Source organism: Erinaceus europaeus, chromosome 1 (assembly GCF_950295315.1).
Source record: "Erinaceus europaeus chromosome 1, mEriEur2.1, whole genome shotgun sequence".
Classification (NCBI taxonomy): domain Eukaryota; kingdom Metazoa; phylum Chordata; class Mammalia; order Eulipotyphla; family Erinaceidae; genus Erinaceus; species Erinaceus europaeus.
In genome coordinates, this window is record NC_080162.1 from 101,279,786 (window position 1) to 101,300,710 (window position 20,925).

The 20,925-nt window shown below is 40.4% G+C and overlaps 1 protein-coding gene across 1 annotated transcript; it reads right to left on the reverse strand.

Annotated features, from left to right (window-relative positions):
- Positions 1 to 1,234: 1,234 nt before the first annotated feature.
- ANKRD1 (ankyrin repeat domain 1) lies at positions 1,235 to 15,339 on the reverse strand. The gene is made up of 9 exons (XM_007516807.2): positions 15,086 to 15,339; positions 14,255 to 14,434; positions 11,788 to 11,925; positions 11,543 to 11,650; positions 10,408 to 10,506; positions 7,423 to 7,521; positions 7,025 to 7,123; positions 6,789 to 6,887; positions 1,235 to 2,067 (listed from the first exon to the last, which is right to left on the reverse strand). The coding sequence occupies exons 1-9, from the start codon at positions 15,110 to 15,112 to the stop codon at positions 1,957 to 1,959; spliced, it is 960 nt and encodes a 319-aa protein (XP_007516869.1). The 5' UTR covers positions 15,113 to 15,339; the 3' UTR covers positions 1,235 to 1,956.
- Positions 15,340 to 20,925: the final 5,586 nt, after the last annotated feature.

Consider the following 20,925-nt stretch of genomic DNA (forward strand, 5'->3'; position numbering starts at 1 on the left):
CGGGGAGCAAGGGCTCAAAACTAGTCCCTTGCTCGTGGTGATACGTCTGTTTAATTGGTTGCACCACCACCTGGCCAACTAAAATTGTTATATTATCTTTATTTATTTATTGAATAGAGACAGCCATAAGTCAAGAGGGAAGGGGGAGATAGAGAAAGAGAGAGACACTTGCATCACTGCTTCACCACTTGTGAAGCTTTCCCCCTGCAGGTGGGGTGGGGACTTGAACCCGGGTCCTTGTACATTGTGACATATGTGCTCAACCAGGTGTGCCACGACCCAGCCCCTCCCCCTAAAATTTTTATTCCTGTCATTAGAACTTTACTCTTCTGGATTGAACTGTTTAGAGAGAGAGAGAGAAAGGGTGAGAGAGGAAGAGAAGAGAGAAAGACAGCAGATACGTTTCCTTCAGTGCAGAGGGAGCCAGGCTTGAGCCTGTGTTACTGTTTTGCTGGCCCCATGATGGTCTATTTAATACTTATTTATAATAGGAAGGCAGGGCAGGAACAATCTGTTTATCATTATTATTATTGTTATTATTATTAATCTTGGGATTTAGCCCCGCATTGGCAACAAAGTAACTCCCTTTGCAGTGATCATTGTGTCCACCAGGGGTCACATTCTCCACATCATTGTGGCCAAAAGAATGCCTTTGTACCTCCTTTCAGTTTTGCTCTTCCCAGGTGGTTGTGGCATGTCACTATGTCTGCATCACCTACATGTAGCTTCTCAGAAATGCACATTCAGACCCTACTGTCACCCCATGTTAACAAGATACTCAGAGAAGTGTCTTTCTATAGAAGTCTTAAAATTTGAAAGACAATTTGTTATTGTTATTATTACCATTGCTATTATTATTGCTGCCAGGGTTATCGCTGGGGCTCTGTGGCAGCACAACAAATCTACTGCTCCTGGTGGCCATTTTTTCCCCATTTTTGTTGCCCTTGTTGTTGTTGTTGCTGGATAGGACAGAGAAATCTCTAGAGGAAGGGGAGAAAGATAGACACCTGCACAACAGCTGCACCACCGGTGAAGTGACCGCCCCTGCAGGTGGGGAGCTGGGATCTCGAACCCAGATCCTTAAGTTGTCTTTGCACTTCGGGCCATGTGTGTTTAACCTGCTGCTTGAAAGTGTGCTTAACTATTATGCTATTTCCCTGCTCTGGGAGACAAAATCTGAAGGTTCCCTTTAACTTTTTTTCTTGCATACGTACTTACAGAAATACTTAGAAGGTTAGAATTCACTTGCTTTTATTATGAATATAAAATATTCATACATCATAATATACATTTACACATTTACAATTTTCAGTCCCTTTCATCTTTTATTCTCAAATTCCCTCTGCATGGCCCAGCTGCCAGCTCCTTCCACAGAGCTCTGCTCACATTCAGAAAGTTCTCTTCAACTAGGTGTAGGGCATGACTTGGCAAGATATACCAGGCCCAGATGTCAAACAGCTTCATGGCCCTCCTCACAGTCAATTCCTTTTCTTTCCTGTCACTACATGCCTTTTATTGCCTTCAGTTTTAGCATAAAAATTTCAGGAGAAAAGTGGGTTACAATCATCGCCTTTTGTCTTTCAGAAACACCTTGAAATGCCAGATGCTGAGAGCACTACTCAGTCACATGACTTAAGGACTAGGGAAGGTTCTGGAGTGTTGTGCAAATATTGCTCACCAAATGGATGCTCGTGAAAGATGTGCGTATCAGTGGCTATCAAAGTAAGTAAAATAAATAAGTAAACAGTAATAAGTAAAAATAAATAAGTGAGTTTTTCTAAGGGAAATATCAATGCCTATATCCTTGTGCTTTCTCCAAACTTTGGTAGGTGCAGTTTTACAGCAGGTTGATAAACAAAGGCTGCATTTTATGACTAGCTGCTCTTCTTTGGGGCCGCGTCTGATTTATTTTTTATTTATTTTTTTATGGTGAAGAGCGGTGGATGAGTCATTTCTTCAGAATGTGGCTATGCGAGAGGTCTTGTAAGAGTTCTCTTTGAGGCTGTCGAATATTGCTTTGGTGCCATTCTGCCAGTGGAGCACTAGGTCCATGGGGGTCTTCCCAGCCTAATCAAAATAAATGAAGACAGGTGATTTTCAGATGGGAGGCATCTACAAATTGACATCCTCTCTTGATTCGATGTCTAATGAGGTAATGGGTAGGAATATGTTATGAGGGTGGTTTCTGCTTTCCACTGAGTAATTTGCAGTTCATACTCAAAGCAGCTCTTTGTTTCTGATGGGAGTGCTTTTCTCTTGTCAGATCAGCATTTTTTTTTTTTTTCATTCAGGGACTTTTCCAGGAACTGGGGAAAAATATCCCCTATTCCCTAGACAGTAAGATGCAAAATCACTCCAAGATATTTTGAAACACACACACTCTCTCTCATGCTGTAGAATGGATCTTTTGTTGCCCTTGTTTTACTGTTGTTGTGGTTATTGTTGTTGTTACTGATGTCGTTGTTGTTGACTAGGACAGAGAGAAATGGAGAGAGGAGGGGAAGACAGAGAAGGAGAGAGAAAGATAGACACCTGCAGACCTGCTTCACCACTTGTGAAGTGACCTACCTGCAGGTGGGGAGCTGGGGGCTCAAACCGGGATCCTTGCTCTTCGTGCCATGTGTGCTTAGCCCACGGCGCTACTGCCCGAACCCCACTGGCAGGAATTCTTAACCTCTTGGTGAAAAATCATTTACTATATATTTGGAAAAATGATGCCTTGATGGGGGGCCTGGCAGTGGCATATGCAGTTGAGCGCACTTGTTACCATATGCAAGGATACGAGTTCAAGCCCCTAGTCCCCAGCAGGGAGGAAGCTTTAGAAGTGGTAAAGCAGTTTTGCAGGTATCTCTCTTTCTCTCCCTTTCCACTTCCCCCTCCCTCTCAATTTCTCTCTCTTATTAAAATAAAAAGAAAGGGAAAAGAGGAAAGGAAAGTGGCCACCGGGAGCAGTGGGCTTGTCTCACAGTAGCAGTGCGTTTGTGTTGCAGGCACTGAGCCCCAGTAATAACCATGTGGCAACAAAAAAGAAAAAGATCCCTTGATAAAATCTGATGGTAAAGGGCATCTTCAACACCCTGGCTTAAGTACTCAGGTACTGCTGCAGAGAGTATATATTTTCACAACTTCTCAGAATTTTAATGTGACTCCCATAGAAAATCTGTATTTTTTGGAGGAACTATCAATGACATGTGTGAATAAAGAATTTTTTAAAGAGGCCAGATTTTCATTTTTCTTATGCATATGCCTCAAGAGAGTTACTAAAAGACAAATCCCACCGAAAAGGACCTGAATTGGGGGTGAAAGTGTTTTGCAGACACCTGGCATAGTGAGATGAGAAATTGTACCCATGCATCAACAGCTGTACTCTAAACTATTAACCTCCTGCAAAACCATTTAAAAACAAAGAGAAATTATGTCTTTTAATTCTTGCCTTTGGATATGAGGAGTCTAGCTCCCCCCTCATTTATATTCATTCAGAAGTCTCCCTTTCACCTAGAGTTTTTGCAAATAGCTTTGAGATGCAAATCAGTCTAGAGACCTGTTTTGTTTTAGCCCAAGCAGACCTTAGATTATTTTTTTGAATTAGAATTAAGTGGCAACAGCTAGAAATCAATAGCTTCCATTTGCATTTGTGACCTCTATGAAAAAGTTGACAACAACACACCAGCTGTACTTCCACAGAGCATTCAGACTAAATTGGAGGATGGGTCACCACCTGTAAAAGCCACCTGTATAATACAACACTATTAATCATTAGTGACTAACAAAACACAATGAAACACTTCAGGAAAAAAAAAAGTTACTTGCCTCAAGGCCTAGAATGTAGCTCAGTAATAGAGCACATGCTTCCATGAGGCCCTAGGCACATAATTTACTGTAAAAGTCACGTGCACAGACCCCACTCAATCCTCATTTGCTATTTATGTGGTCTGTGGACCCCTACATGGATTTAAGTTAATGACCCTGAAACCTCCATTTTGGAACTTCCCCACTTCTGTGGTGTTTTCCTTAAGTACTTATTGGGGGTTGGGCGGTAGCACAGCAGGTTAAGCACACATGGCACAAAGAGCAAGGACCGCTGTAGAGATCCCGGTTCAAGCCCCTGGCTCCCCACCTGCCGGGGCTTCGCTTCACAGCTGGTGAAGCAGGTCTGCAGGTGTCTATCTTTCTCTCACCTGTCTTCCCCACCCCTCTGCATTTCTCTCTGTCCTATCCAACAACAATAATAAACACATCATCAACAACAATAATAACCACAATAAGGCTATAACAACAAGGGCAACAAAAGGGGAAAAAATGCTTATCAGGGAGGATAGATAGCATAATGGTTATGCAAAGAGACGCTCACACCTGAGGCTCCAAAGTCCCAGGTTCAGTCCTCCACCCCCCTACCTGTCACCATCATAAACCAGAGCTGAGCAATGCCCTGGTTAAAAAAAAAAAAATCATACAGGTCCTGGAAAAGGATGACAGAGGACCTGGTGGGGGTTGTATGGAAAACTGAGAAATGTTATGCATGTACAAACTATTGTATTTACCGTCTACTATAAAACATTAAGCCCCCAATAAAGGGAAAAAATAAAAACAAAAACAAGAAATGCTTATCAGCAATCATGAAGACAGCTTGGGACAATCATAGAATCTCATATAGTGTGTTGTTTACAATCCTTTAAAAGATGGCATTTAAAAATAGGCATGGAGGGAACATTTACCCACTGTTATCATTGACGTAAACAGTTCCCTAGTGTTTGGGTTTTACTGATAATTGAGATTCATGAGTCCTATTTGCAAATTACAGGCAACTCTTTGGTAAGTGCCTTAATTTCTATTATTATTATTATTATTATTGTCATTACCTATTCTAGGCTAAGTTTTTCAGATAGAAAAAGGCCACACAGCCCCAAAGCTACTCTTTTTACCAAAAGTTTATTAAGATTAGGTAAGACCAATCCTAGTACCAAGGATGAAGAAATCTATTGTCAGCATGTTGCTTCTTTCAGTCCCAACTGCATTTATTTTTTTGTCACTGTTTTCTTCTTCTTCTTCTTTTGATAATAAAATATTTCTCTCAGCCTCATAACATAATGGGAACAAATTATTCACATTACAACATGATGCTTTTTCTCTTTTCTTTATAGCAATTCCCCAAAAGCTTCTTTCAAGTTCTTTCTTTAGTAATTTACATCCATTCCTCTGGGTGATACTTTTAAAGCTTTTATTAGATATTTGCTTGGGAATTGAGGCAATAAGGAGGAGCTGGTTACATTCTCTGCTTATAGATGAAGCTCAGTTGAAACCTACTTGTAGAAGGGACTTACACAAGCATTTTACAAGCCTAAAGATAGGAAATTATTTTGAGAAATATGCAGATAGACCAGGGTGGAGATTTAATTATCTTTGAAATGTAGGCAAAAATATGGCTATCTCTAGAAAACGGGGTAGCATGCATACTGATGTAAGGAGGTGGTGGCCTATTCTGATTTATTCACTGAAGTTACAGATTAACTTAAATTGATGTGACTGTATTGATGGAATTTTCAACCAAAGATGGCCATGGAAGATTGTGCTTGTGTTTGTGTAGGTGACCAACTTGACATTTTACTTTTCCCAGGCAAAATGTTAAAGAGGGTCCTTACTGTGTGTGAGGGACAAGGGCACCACCACACGGGAGCACAGTGGCCAGCACCATGGAAACTCCCTGGATGGTGTCTGTCTCTCCCTCCCCCCACCTCTTATTTATAATTTATTTATTTATTATTGGGTAGAGACAATGAAATTGAGAGAGGGGAAAGATAGAGAAGGAGAGAGACAGAGAGATACCTGCAGCCCTGCTTCATCATTCCTGAAGCTTTCCCCCTGCAGGTGGGGAGCAGGAGCTTGAACCCAGCCAGGTTCCTTGAACGTTGTAATGTGTATGCTTAACTAGGTGCACCACCACTTGGCCCCTCTTCCTCTATCTTCCCTTCCTCCCCTCTCTCCAGCCTATCTGTGTCTGAAAGAAATACTGAATTTTTAAAGATATTTACTTCCTTTTGTTGCCTTTGTTGCTTTATTGTTATTGACATTGTCGTTGTTGACAGGACAGAGAAAAATGGAGAGGGGAGGGGAGGGCTCAAACTGGAATCCTTAAGCCGGTCCTTGCACTTTGTGCCACCTGTGCTTAATGCGCTGTGCTACCTACTGCCTGATTCCCTAGAAATACTGAATTTTTAAAAAGATGCAGGATCGAGCCCCCAGCTCCCCCACCTGCAGGGGAGTTGCTTCACAGGTGGTGAAGCAGATATGCAGGTGTCAATCTTTCTTCCCCCCTCTCTGTCTTCCCCTCCTCTCTCCATTTCTCTCTGTCCTATCTAGCAACAACAACGTCAATAACAACAATAGTAACTACAACAACAATAAAAAACAGCAAGGGCAACAAAAGGGAAAATAAATAATTATTTAAAAAGCTTTAAAAAAATTAAAAGATGCAAGAGAGGACTCTATAGTATTACAGAGGCCAAAAACTCTAGGCTCATTAAAATAAGCAAAACCTTAAAAAAATAAGCAAAAAAAAAAAAATTACCAAACACTAACTATTAAGCATCAATAAAAATTATAGCAGTCACTCTGTTCCCCTCCCTGATGAGGTGACCTAATTCTTTGTCAACTGGGGTTCATATGGAAATGGGTTGGATAAAGTATTAAAACTACCAGAAGATTCTCATTGTGGAAAGTTTTTTCCAGTGCACCAGCCACCCTGTTGTGACTTGTAAGGCTCTGTGAGGAGCCCGTCTTGGAGTACTTACACAGTTCTTGATGTTGAGGTCAGCACCATACATGATAAGGAGTCTGATCATCTTGTAACGATTCAGTCTCACTGCGTCGTGCAGGGGGGTGTCTCCTTCCTAGAGAAGCACAGTGAACAGGCTGAAAGTTGTGCTTTCAAGGCCAGGAAGTGGAACCCTCAAGGGAAGCTGATGAGTGATTCCAAATGACTGTGGAATGAATCTCTAAGAGGTCCAGTTTTCTCTGGAATACTTACTCTGTCTTTGGCATTGAGGTCGGCCTCACAGGCGATGAGGTGCTCTGCACACTCGTAGTGTCCTGTCCTCACCGCCACATGTAGTGCTGTGCTGAGCAGCTGAGGAATTGAGAAACATGGCTGAGGGGGCTGGGTAGGAGGACAGAGGCTGCCCCAGACCACAGAGCAGGACAACAGGGGAAGTGGCCACGATGGTGCCAGAACTACAGCTGGCCCCACTGTTGAGGTGGGGTTGGGTTAGAGAGTAAGGAGGGAGAAGATGAAGACAGAAAAGAGGAAGGTAGGGGTCGACCTGGAGAAGGAGGGAAAGGAAAAGAAGGTAAGAGGAGGAGGAAGAGGAATATAAAAATGGGAGGTGAGAATAGAGGAGGAAGAGGAGTGGAAAGAAGGAGACATACCTTATCCCGGGCATTGATTTTTGCTCCTTTGTTCAGCAACAATTTCAAGACATCCAGGTTTCCTCCACGACTTGCCCAATGGAGAGCTGTGGATTCAAGCTGTAAGCCAAAAAAAAGACATGACTTAAGAAAAAGGAGAAATTGATCAGAAAATTAGTTTTCAGTTTCTAAGGTTTACCTTTGCTAGTGTGTCTATGATAACATTCAACTAGATTTACTAATAAGAGAATGAGAGAGAAGAGAGAGAACCAGAGCATCACTCTGGCACACTCCAGATGCCAGGGGTTGAACTTGGCACCTCTTGCTGCAGAGTCCAGAGCTTCACCCAGTAAGTCATCTCCTGGATCTCAGTGTCCTCATCTAGATGGCTAATTCCAGCTATTCTCATGAAAACTGACTGACAAATGATTTAGATAAACTTGGTGTGATGTGAGTATGTGCAGTACTGTGTGTTCATAAGGGCAGGATGAGGGGGGAGCTTGGGAGGATCTTAATCATCTCATGAAAATATTTTCTTACTTGGGGAAATCTAATTTTAATTTCTTTAAATTTGTAGATAAATTTACTTTTATTAATGTCAAGGTAGTTTTCTAATTTATCAGCTTTCACATGTAGATTCTTCTCTCATGTCTCTGGGTCGTGATGGAATTGGAGTTCAGAGCCCTCTGGTCATCTTTCCCTGAATTTACCCTTCTGGGATTATGGACCTAAGTTTGTTTTTTTTTAAATATTTATTATTCATTCCCTTTTTGTTGCCCCTGTTGTTGCATTGTTGTACTTATTATTGTTATTGATGTCGTCATTGTTGGATAGGACAGAGAGAAATGGAGAGAGGAGGGGAAGAGAGAGAGAAAGAGAGAAAGACCTGCAGACCTGCAGACCTGCTTCACCAGTTGTGAGGTGACTCCCCTGCAGGTGGGAAGCTGGGGGCTGGAACCGGGATCCTTACGCTGGTCCTTGCGTTTTGCACCACGTGCGCTTAACCTGCTGCGCTACCGCCCGACTCCCGGACCAAAGTTCTTTATGGTGAGAATGTTGGTCCATACTCCCAGAGGGATAAAGAATAGAGAAATTTCCACACATGTAGGGGATGGGCCATGGAACTCTGGTAGTGGGAACTGTATGGAATTGTACTTCTGTTATATTACAATCTTGTTAATCATTATTAAATCACTAATAAAAAATTCTTACGAGGTGCAGAAAGTGGAAGGTCTGGCTTCTGTAATCGCTTCTCTACTAAACATGGGTGTTGACAGGTCAATCCATACCCCCGCCTGTTTCTGTCTTTCCCTAGTGAAAATTTTAAAAGAATAAAAGCTACAAGTTTGTGGATGCCTTCATGCCAGCATGGTGCTACATGCTCTCATGCATTACCCTCCCAGAAACATGATGTGATATGTGTTTTGTAATTGTTTTACATGTTGAAATAACAGGGCTCCAAAATATTCAATATTTTTGTTTTTAGTATCTTTTTATATTTACTTATTTATCTTCCTTTTTGTTTCCCTTGTTTTTTATTGTTGTTATAGTTATTATTGTTGTTGTTATTGATGTCATTGTTGTTAGATAGGACAGAGAGAAATGGAGAGAGGAGGGGAAGACAGAGAGGGGGAGAGAAAGATAGACACATGCAGACCTGCTTCACTGCCTATGAAGCAACTCCCCTGCCTGTAAAGCAATTCCCCTGCATGGGGGGATCCGGGGGGCTTGAACCGGGATACCAGTCCTTGTGCTTGGCACCATGTGCACTTAACCTGCTGCACTACCGCCTGACTCCCAATATTCAAGATTTTTTTCCCCTCTGCCCCAAGGAAAGATAGTAAGTGACAGAATAGGCATTTCAACTTAAGTCAACCTGAACTTTTAACCACTTTTCCCAGATGTACTCAAAGGCTCTAGACAAATGTATTTTAATATTCTGGATGAATAAAAATAGTCACTCTGAAAGATTTTTACCTGGACCTGACACCTCACTTGGGTTTCTGTTCTCTCCTATGTCCCTCTGGATTCTGCTGTCATCCGTGCTTGCACTGCCTCTGTCTGCCCATGACTGTACTCACTGCTCTGTGTCCACTCTTGGCAGAGCTGCTTCTTTCTACTCTCTTTGTAATGTCCCTGACCTCCAGATCTCACACTCATGAGTTTTAGTGTCTTTGGAACCTGGAGAGTTTTCAAGTCTTTCCATGCAAACTTACTGTTTCTTCTTTCCTCTCTTTTTGTTTGTTTTTTATTTTTATTTATTTATTTATTTTTGTTTTTTATTTTTTTTAGGTTGTTTTCTGAAATGCTTCTCTCTTTGATTCAATTCTGGTCAACTCTTTTGATTGTTTTGATAATCTTTTTCAATTTTGCTATAAAGTCAAATTGAGCTGCTTTTCAATAAACAAACACGCCGTTTCTCTCAGCCCAGCTTTTTCAATTCATAAAAATGTCATACTTTAGCTTTTATAGAAATCACAGTGACTGAATTATTGAGGTCTGAATAGCTGCTACTTTCCATAGATGCAATTTATTTCATATGCAGTCCATCCTCAAATCTTACTGATGATAATCAGAATCTGTCATATAAAGAGTACAGCTTTACTCCAATAAAATGCCAATGCATTGCTAGTAGCTTCAGGGCCACGAGCTGGCATCTCTATATAATGGAAAGACAGGGATATTGAAAAGGAAGTGTCAACTATATTACTTCTGGGTAATGCCACTGACTTGATAATGACCCAACTCTCTGATGAGGAATTTTGTTCAGCAGTTTTCACTTCCATCTTTACCCTGAAACTCTGCTCTCCTTTTCAGTATTTATGGAAAATACTTTTCATATGACCTAGTGCCATCTCCCAGCTTTCCTTTGTGTGGGGGGAAATGAGCTTTTGCCTTCCTTTCTCAGATCACTTTTCAATCCAATCTGCCCAGTTTCTCATTGCTTCTCAGACTTCATACAGTCTACTTATTTTGGCTCATTTCCAAGCAAAGAAATATATTTACCATATCACGGAATTCGATCCGGGCTCCTGCTTCCATTAACTTCTCCACAATTGCCAAATGTCCTTCTAAACATGCTCTATGAAGCGCTGTCCGTTTATACTGTCAGGATAGAGATTTTAAAGAGAGATATAGAACTGCATATACAAGCTGAAGAAATCTTTCCAAAGAGAAATAAAATGGGGACTTTTATGATCTAATTGGTAGAGATGGGAATAGTTTATGAGTTAGAAATGTTAAATTTATTAAAAGTGCAAAACTAGACTAAGCACCCTACCTCTGGGATTCGGGCTTCCTGCAATGTAGGTTCTAAGTGCACAGAGGTCTACATCAAGGGATGTGAACTTAAAGGTTTCAGACTATCTCCATGCCTGCATCTTTCTTTTTCAAACTTTGTGCCATCTTTGTGTAGTATTTGTCATGCAGACAGCAGTTTCTCCCATCTGGGACTGTTGCTAGGTTGAATATCAAATAGTATCCAGTTCATTTTTTTAAGATCATGGGAGACTCATTTTTATTAATAGTTTAGAAATGGTTTCTCATTTCAATTCATGGGAGAGAGAATACAGAAAATGATTATTGATGGCTAGTAAGTTAACTTCATATAAATGGGTTAACATAATTAAACTGGAACAACCACTGTCATTATTTTACTCTATTGTCCTCTATTTAGAGATAAGAAAACTGAAGTCCAGAAAATATAAATGAATTGTTGAGAATTAGTCAGTCAAGTAATGACAAAACTGTCCCTTAACTCCAATTCTCCATACTCCTTATATGGCCATAATCAAAGGTGTTACAAATCATGTATTTCTCCAAAGGAGACATTTTGGCCCTTCCTTATTCAAAGTTCAACCCAAGAATCTAAAAAAAAAAAAAAGGCAATATGAAAAAAATCAACCCAAAGTAAATGGCAGTGAAAAAAATGATGCAATCCACACCATGGATCTAATTTTTTTTTTTTTTTTAACTACTATACTCTCCCACTCTCCTATTATGTTACTGGCATATGTGGCAACAGCTGGGGAAACTGTTACAGGTGGATTGATTTTTGGAACCATATTAACAAACCTACAGGAAAGTAGAAGAAGCACAAGATTAATGAGCTGGATTTTGCAGTGCTTTGTATAAGCTTTACCTCATCACAGGCATCTGGATTGTTCTTGTCTGACAAGAATTTTTCTACTACTGGCAGTTTATTCTCCAGGGCAGCCTTGAGAAACTTAGGCACATCTACAGGTTCCGTCTAAAGCCAAAAAAAAAAAAAAAAAAGAGTGAGAGCTAACATGAGCTTTCCAACAGTCAATCAAATCCTCCACTGATATTTATTTCTCCATAGCATGACAACAGATGTATAAAACAACAAAGCCAAAGAGCACTTACAATGAATTCAGGCTCAGGTTCCTTCACAACTGGAACTTTCGTTTTTTTAATTTTTTTCCTCTTCTTCAGTTGAATGATCACTTCAAGATCTTCTAAATTTTCAAGCTTTGATCTTTGTTCAAGTTTTTTCTTCTTGAGCTAAAAAAATAAATCCACATCTTATGGTATTGATAAGCATTCTGGTTGTGTTTAACCAAAGTCTGCAAGTTCTGAGTTAAGCACATGAACTGTTTGGAAATTAAAAAATATATATATTGGTGATGTAATAGAAGTTTACAAGATTATGTTTATTACAGGGGTATAGTTCCACACAGCACTCATCATCAAAATTTTATGGACCCTACTTCTCAGCACCATAGTTCTCACTAAGTCTTAAAGACAGTTTGAGGGAGTCGGGTGGTAGCACAACGGGTTAAGCGCACATGGCGCAAAATGCAAGGACCAGCATAAGGATCCCGGTTCGAGCCCCCGGCTCCCCACCTGCAGGGGAGTCACTTCACAGGTGGTGAAGCAGGTCTACAGGTGTCTATCTTTCTCTCCTGCCTTTCTGTCTTCCCCTCCTCTCTCCATTTCTCTCTGTCCTATCTAACAACAACGACATCATCAACAACAATAATAACTACAACAACAATGAAAAACAACAAGGGCAACAAAAAGGGAAAATAAATAAATATTAAAAAAAAAGACAGTTGGACTATTTTAAAAATATTTGACTTTCGGGAGTTGGACGGTAGCGCAGCGGGTTAAGTGCACGTGGTTCAAAGTGCAAGGACTGTCAGAAGGATCCCTGTTCGAGCCCCCAGCTCCCCACCTGCAGGGGGGTCACTTCACAGGCGGTGAAGCAGGTCTGCAGGTGTCTGTCTTTCTCTCCCCCTGTCTATCTTCCCCTCCTCTCTCCATTTCTCTCTGTCCTATCCAACAACGATGACATCAATAACAACAGTAATAATTATAACAACAATGAAAAAGAATAAGGGCAACAAAAGGAAAAATAAATAAATTAAAAAAAATATTTGACTTTCATTTAGTGACTTCTTTCCTTTTTTTTTTTTTTTTTTTGCCTCCAGGGTTATTGCTGGGGCTTGGTGCCTGTACTACGAACCCACTGTTCCTGGAGACTGTTTTTCCATTTTTTGTTGCTATTGTTATTGTTGATATTATTGCTGTCGTTGTTGTTGGATAGGAGACAGAGAGAAATAGAGATAGGAGAGGAAGACAGAGGGGGAGAGAAAGATAGACACTTACAGACCTGCTTCACTGCTTGTGAAGCAACTCCCCCCCCCTTGCAGGTAGGGAGCTGGGGGCTCGAACAGGGATCTTCATGCCAGTCCTTTGTGCCATGTGCACTTAAGCCCAGCCTGATTTCTTTCCTATTTTGATCTTGTGATTTCTTTTTTTCCCCCCTTATTATTTGTTTATTTTTGCCTCCAGTGTTACTTCTGGGGCTTGGTACCTGCACCACGAATCCACTGCTCCTGGAAGCTATTTTTTCCATTTTGTTGCTCATTGTTGTGGTTATTATTATTGTTGTTATTGATGTCATTGTTGTTGGATAGGACAGAGAGAAATGGAGAGAGGTGGGGTAAAAATGGAAGGAGAAAGAAAGATACCTACAGACCTGCTTCAACGCTTGTGAAGTGACCCCCCTTCATGTGGGGCTGATCCTTACACCAGTCCTTACACTTTGCAACGCACAGTGCTACCGCCCAACCCCCAATCTTGTGATTTCTTATTTAATTTTTATTGAATCCTGCTACTCCTGCCTCCCCCCTCTACACACACACACATTGGTTCACAGAATCAGCCTTGACAAACTGGTGATAGGACCTAGTCTCTCAGTGATGCTTTTGCAGTTGCTGCCATGAACAAGCCCCCAATTGTTGTATACATATATTTAACACCCCCCTCCAAAGTCCACTAATAGGAGTTCTAAAAAGCAATGCCAGTGTCTTTCGGGTGGCCCACTGAACAGAGTTTTATGCAAAGCACTATCCTGGGACTACAGATGACTAATGCATGTTTTCTCTGTGTTTAGTAAGGAAGGAAAATTCACCTAGAAACACAGATTTTGTCAACACAGAGAGTGACCACAGTCAAACAGTGATCTATGGGTCAGAAATTGCTCATCAAGGAGAAGCAATCTCTATTTCTTGGATGAACTAAACTAAGGTACACTGTGCATGACTGAAATTCACAGGACACATTGCTCTTTCCAAGACTTTCAATCAAAACATGGTCACAAAATATTTATTCATTATTTCAGAATTCTGAGAGTAAGTCTTGTCAGAATTATTTCCCATAGTTTGTCCCATAGAAGTTATCTTTTAACTGATTAGAACTTGGTGGTAGAGAGAAATCTTTGCAATGCCTGCATATATTTTGTTTATCTTTTTGCTATTTCCTACCTGGGACCTCTACCCTTCCCCCAGCCTAACCTCTCTCTGGTGGATTCTAGGAGGCTTCTTACCTCTGCCTCTCGTTGTTTCTCGATTTTCCATTGCTGCTCCCCTAGACTCAGAGAATGTGCTGGAAGTGTTTTCAGATCTTCTTGCTTCTCTAAGGTAACAGCAGTTTCATATTCTCCATTTCTGAAATCCTCAGGAAGGAACTCTGCTGTCTCCCCACTGCCATTCTTCCTCCCTGTGACCTATGAGGGAAGAAAATGTTTAAGTCAGATTAACAGTGCCTATACTGGGTAATTTTCTACAGAGGATGCTACAGGTGGCCCCTGGTCCTCCCTGCTTGGTGACAGCTGTTTCGTTGTAACATTTTCAGGCTGTAGTGCATTACTGCTGGATCCCAGGATTACCTTCAGGCACTTGTCCTGTTGTCTTAGTTAACTCAAAGAAAGCTTAGGTTAGGCTAGTATTTTCAAATCTATTTTAAAGCTGCCTGATCACATTCCTCCCCCCCCCCAGCAAAATCATAACCGCTCTCTGAATATTTTAAATTATTTCACTTTAGGTATTTCTGAATGATGCTTGACTTTGTGTTAGAAAGTCTCTAGGCATAGTCTTGAAATAGAACTACTTTTCTAAGGCATTGTGATAACTATATATGATTCCATGCTTTAGTGATAAAAGTAAAAATAACACAGGAGAAATACACAGAAAGATCATTACTGTCAGCTCCATCTTTCCAGTTTCATTAATTTCATCCAATACCTCAACCATTTCCTAGATATGAATTTTCCTAGTACCTGAGCATTGTACCTGAAAGGAAAAGGCATTTCAATTTTCAAAGAAAAATTAAGACTTGAACTGGTTTTCATTGAATAAAAATAATGTGTCTTACATACCAGCTCTTCTACTTTGAGTACCATCATGTCAGCTTGAAGTTAGTCTGTATGCTTCTCTTCTGTGGATTGAATCCCTTGAGCCCCTGCTGACCCCCTCGACACTGGTCAGCTTATATAGCTAGGGCTGGTGAGATAATCTTCCAACCTGGGAATCCAAGTAACACCCTGCCCCCACAGTGGCCAACTCAGAGGCAGGTGAATTTTCATCCCAGACTCAGTGTCTGGGAAGCAGAAAAGGGAGGGGATGACAAGTATCCCTACTAAATATGTGAATCAGGAAGAAATGTGAGAGGGCCATTCCTCTGGCAGTGACCACACCGCTCAGCAATGCAAGTCATCCTATTTATCATGAAGCCAGGGGACAGCTGTCTGTTGACATTGCACCATAACATGGCTCTTTTTCCTTCTTTGTCAGCTTTCATATGACTAACCCTATCAAGGAAATGTAAATGTCCTGCAAATCACACTCCCAATAATATCTTTCAGATAACCAGACTTATCAACACTTCACTTGGGGGAAGTGTGGCTTCAGGACATCCTATTCTTATGGGTAAATAGCCTGAGAGGAAAGCATCCCGGGTCCTAATGGCCCTTATCTATATCTGTTTGCAATTCTCTGTAATGATGTCTAGGGCTAAAATGGCCCAATGACACGATACCTTCCCATCATTATAAGAAAGTAAAAGTGTTTAGTAATGTAGTTTTTAAAAATGGTGTCATTGGCCATAATTAGCACATGATATAATCACTATGTTCTAAAACAGCATACTTACTGGAGCATTTTTGTTTAAAAAGGACTCCAGTGGTTCTCAGATTATATGAGACCAGTTATTACCACTGGTGTGATCTTGACTAATTCATAAAAGACAAGCATTCTTAGATACAATGGTTAAAAGACTTACCTGTGGGAAACTGTCACAAATTCAGATCTATGGACCCCACTCCAGGGGACCTTAAGTAAATTTATGCTAATTCATAAAAATCCGGACTTTTTCAAAGCACCCAGAACATTCTGATCAGATTGACAAACATGGCCAGAGGGTAAACACTATATGTTAGGGAGGAGTGAAAAAAGACTTCTGTTTCTGGTTTCCCATCTCTGTGATGTTAGCTTACAACATAAAATATTTTGGGTTTTTGTTTCTTTTGCTTTTTGTAGCTTAGGTTTCACAGCTTGTTTTGTTGTTGTTGTTGTTTGATTGGTTTTTTTTTGGGGGGGACTGAGTTTTCTAGATTGAAACAAGGGTTTTGTTTTTATTAAAAGCAATTTAAGTTTTTTTTTTTTTGTTATAGAAAGGATGAGGATAGGGAAAATAGTACATGGTTATACAAATATTTTCATGCTAGAGGCTCTGAAGTCCCAGGTTCAATCCTGGCACCACTGTAAGCCAGAACTAAGTAGTGTTCTGGGGAAAAATATATTAATTTTATTATAGTTATATATAATGTAAATTATATATATATATTAATATATATATATGTAATTAGTAACTTGTAACTTGACAGTGTCTATAAAATTCCAGGAGTATAATAACACATCAACACATGGTGCTTGTAAGTCACAACACCCTCCATCAAAGGGAGCCCCTCCACTCCTCTTATACCCACCCACCCCCAACTCTTAGAACCACCATAGTTCTCACAAAGTTCAAGAGATAGTTTGGCCATCATGTGGTTTTTTTTGCAAGTTTTTTACTTTAGTCATCTATATTCCATATGAGTGAAACCATCTGGTAGTTGTCCTTCTCATCTTTACTTATTTCGGTTAGCATATCATCTCCAGTTAAAAAGAATTGAGAACTATGTTGATTAGGGTGTGACTGACTTCTGTGTGTGTGTGTGTGTGTGTGTGTGTGTGTGTGTGTGTCACTCCCTGAGACTCACCCAATGAACCAACATGTCTGCTATTCTCTTCTCCTTTAAACATATATTCCCCAAAGTGGTTATTTTGAAACTTTCAGAATGAGATATTGATTGACCTTCATAAAGCCAAAACAGTGGCAAAGAAGTGTCCTCCCTGTAACTTTCTGTACTGCCTTGACCTCTTAATGTTCTGAGAAAGGGTTTCACTTAAAAAAAAAAAAAAGTATTATCTTTGAGGTGGAAATAGCTATTACTACTTTTGTTGATTTCTTCATTCAAATGAAAAGTGGAATGTAAACCTTTCTAGCCATTTCTCTTGCATTCTTTTGCTGCAGGCTTGACCCAAGTGGAGGAGAATGTTAGGTGGTATCTTTGGGGATAAGTCATGAGTTCGTTAAGGGTTTTAAATATGGAATCCCAGAGTGGCTAGTGGGAAACTGAGCAAGACAAAGATTTTCATTTGATAGCGAGGATACGGAGGCATGGAAATGTTGCAGATATACAACTGTGTGGTGGGTGCTAGGTTGAAGTCTTTATTCTGTTCAATAGAAGCCAAGAACATTGAGCCCAGAGGAGAATTTTCCTGAGACAGTTCATACCTAGATCCATTCAGGACACAACTGAAACTGATTTAAATTTTCCTTCATGAAGTGTTCAGATCATCTCAGAGAGTTCTATTCTTGTAATCATTAAATTATCCTCTCACACTAGCCTGATTGTGTATGGTAAGTTTCAAGAAAGTTTGGGGAAAAAGAAACTTTACAGAGGTTGACAGTTGAAGAAGAGTTTATGAAATAGGCTGAACTGAAGAACAGAATGAACTAGAAACATCCTTTGATATCCCCAGGGCCAAAAATCTACTGCCAGCTCTTTTCATGTCCCTTTTCCCCAAGGTTATTTAGTTTGTCATTAGAAAACACAAGTGAATTTGCTTTGTTTGTTTGTTTATTTTTGTGGTGCCAGGGCCTCATACATGCACAATTTCACCACCCACAAACTGACTTTTTTACTCTTTCTCTTTTATATGAGAGAGAGACAGAGACAGACACACTATGGCTAGAACTACCCCTGGTCTTGTGGATCACATGGTAAAATATGTACCTTATCTTCCAACTCTCCGCATTTTGAAAAAGAAGTCTAGATAAGATAGCTCTTCAACAAACCAAAACAAAATGGTGTTTTTCAGTTGTTCTTAGTTACTAAAAATGAATACAAACTTCATCAACTATAGGATATAAGTTCTTTGTCACCTGCTTTTAAGGAGGTCTCTTCTTAGAAAATTTCATCTGATAAGAATAGCATAACTTCAGACTTGATATAATCTTCCTTTACCAAGATAAATTAAAAAACAACAAAGTTTTAAGTTGGTTCTACAAACATTTTGCAATACCATGTTAGCTATCCATATCCAAAATGAGTAGAGGATGTCCCTTGGGCTTTGCACTATTACCTCAGGAGACCCCTCCCTCACCCCCACTCTCCTCAGGATGTATGCATTTCTGTGGGACAAAAGTTTTTGTTTTATTAATTCTATCCACTCAGTGGAGTAGGAATTCAGACAGGGGCTAGCAGAGACCACTTGTCTCTGTTCCACAGCATATCTGCCAAGGTGAGAATGTTCAAGATGGCTTTCTGAATTGTTTTTACTTTCCAGTTAGAAGTCTCCAATGATGAGGGTTTGTGTGACTATGCTGGGGTCATATGTACAGGGTCTTGTTTGTTCTATTGATTGAGTTCTTCAATTCTTCTTATTATCTTTTTTATTTATTGGATAGAGACCACCAGAAATCAAGAGGGAAAAGGGTGATAGGGCAAGAGACAGAGAGACACCTGCAACACTGCTTCACCCCGCAGGTGGGCACTGGAGGCTCAAACCAGGGTCTTTGCACATTGTAATTGCACTCAACTAGGTATGCCACCATCCGGCCCCTTCAGTTCTTCTCTTGGTAATCTTATGACTAATCTTCTCTCTCCATGGGCTTCTAGATAGACAATCTGTACTTAGGTACCTAGACTTCTTACATGGCACTTTAGAGTTTCTGTGGGATCAAAATCACAACCCTGCTTATAGTTGGAAAAAGTGATATGTGGGAAAGGAGTACATAAAGCACTTATTTCTGTCAGCAGGGTTTGAAAGATATTCTCAGAAACCACTGGGTTCATGTGCCAGAACTCAGCTCCAAGGACTATTTTGTCTTTCTAAATTTTAGGGCATAATATTTCTACTCAAAATGTTTTCTAATTCTTATTATATTTTCTTAATTCTATAACAAATGTATGATTGCTAAAAAGTAAAATGACGCAGAGAAAATGTTACTCAATTACAGTATTACTGAGAATTGATTTCATACTTGATTTTTTTTTGCTCCATAGCACCACTGAGGCTATTAGTGGTTCTAAAAATTCAACCTACAGGGGCCAGGCAATGGCACACCTGCTTAAACACTCACATGATAGTGCACAAGAAAACAGGTTTAAGCTCCTGGTCCCCACCTGCAGGGGGAAAGCTTTACGAGTGGTGAAGCAGGGCTGCAGATTATCTTTCTATCTCTTCTCCCTATCTCCCCTCCCCTCTCAATTCTTCTTTGTCTCTATTCAATAATAAATAAATAAATAAATTGACCTACTAGTCTTTTGTTTTAAATATTTATTTTCCCTTTTGTTGCCCTTGTTGTTTTTTATTGTTCTTGTAGTTGTTGTTATTGCTGTCGTCGCTGTTAGAGAGGACAGACAGAAATGGAGAGAGGAGGGGAAGACAGAGGGGGAGAGAAAGATAGACACCTGTGGACCTGCTTCACCGCCTGTGAAGTGAACCCCCCCCCTGCAGGTAGGGAGCTGGGGGCTTGAACCGGGATCCTTACACAGGTCCTTGCGCTTTGCACCACGTGTACTTAACCCGCTGCACTACCACCTGACTCCCAACCTACCAGTCTTGTGTGCTACTGCTGCTCTGTCTCACTGACACTGCTACCTGATTTTTTTTTTTTTTTTGCCTCCAGGGTTATCGCTGGGGCTCAGTGCCTACACTATGAATTCACTGCTCCTGGAGGCCATTTTCCCCATTTTTATTGCCCTTGTTGGCTACCTGATTAAAAAAAAATTATTAAGTTTATTTATTTATTGGATAGAGACAGACAGATATCAAGAGGGAAGGGAATGATAGACAGGGAGAGAGACAGAGAGACACCTGCAGCCCTGCTTGAACACTCATGAAGCTTTCTCCCTGCAGGTGGGGACTGGGGGCTTGAACCCTTGTGCATTGTAACACGTGCTCTCAACCAGGTGCGTGGCTGGCTACCTGATTTTTTAAAAAAAAAAATATATTTACCAGTACAAACAAATCTAATTATTTGTAACAACTGCATGACTTTTCCATGTGTGGGTATGCTACTACTGGTTTCACTACTCTGTTACTCATGAACACCTAGGCTGTTTTTCAAAATGGTCGATTTTATTTGTTACAACCAAAGGCAATTTCTTTTTTTAAAATTTTTTTTAATTTTCTTTCTTTCTTTATTGGATAGAGATAACCAGAAGTCAAGAGGAAGGAGGAGACAGGGAAAGAGACAGAGAGACACCTGCAGCACTGCTTCACCACTTGCAAAGCTTTCCCTGTAGGTGGGGACTGGGGGCTCGAACAGGGTTCCTTCAGCATTACAGCATGTGTTCTCAACCAGGTGCACCACCACCCAAAGGCAATTTCTTTTTTTTTTTTTCCCTTTCCCCCTAAAGGCAATTTCTAACATATACAATTTAATTGTTATTAATAATCCTTGTCTCAGAACACACACCTTGATGCTGAAAGGAAAGCATCAGAGGATGATAGCCAGATTCTGGCTTGGAAGACACCTTGTTCCACTGTTGCACTTAAAATTGCTCATTTTGCCATCCCCCTTAATAGCCTCCCCACTCCTAGCTGCTACTCACCTTTCTTGGCTCAGAGAAATGGCTGACTTTGCCTAAGTAGGAATCCAACT

Coding starts and splice junctions, on each gene's coding strand:
- ANKRD1 (XM_007516807.2), bottom strand. CDS start 15,112: ATGATGGTACTCAAAGTAGAAGAGCTG. Junction 7,124..7,422: donor AAATCAATGCCCGGGATAAG/GTATGTCTCCTT, acceptor TCAATTCCTCAG/CTGCTCAGCACAGCACTACA. Junction 2,068..6,788: donor ACCTCAACATCAAGAACTGT/GTAAGTACTCCA, acceptor TATTTTGATTAG/GCTGGGAAGACCCCCATGGA.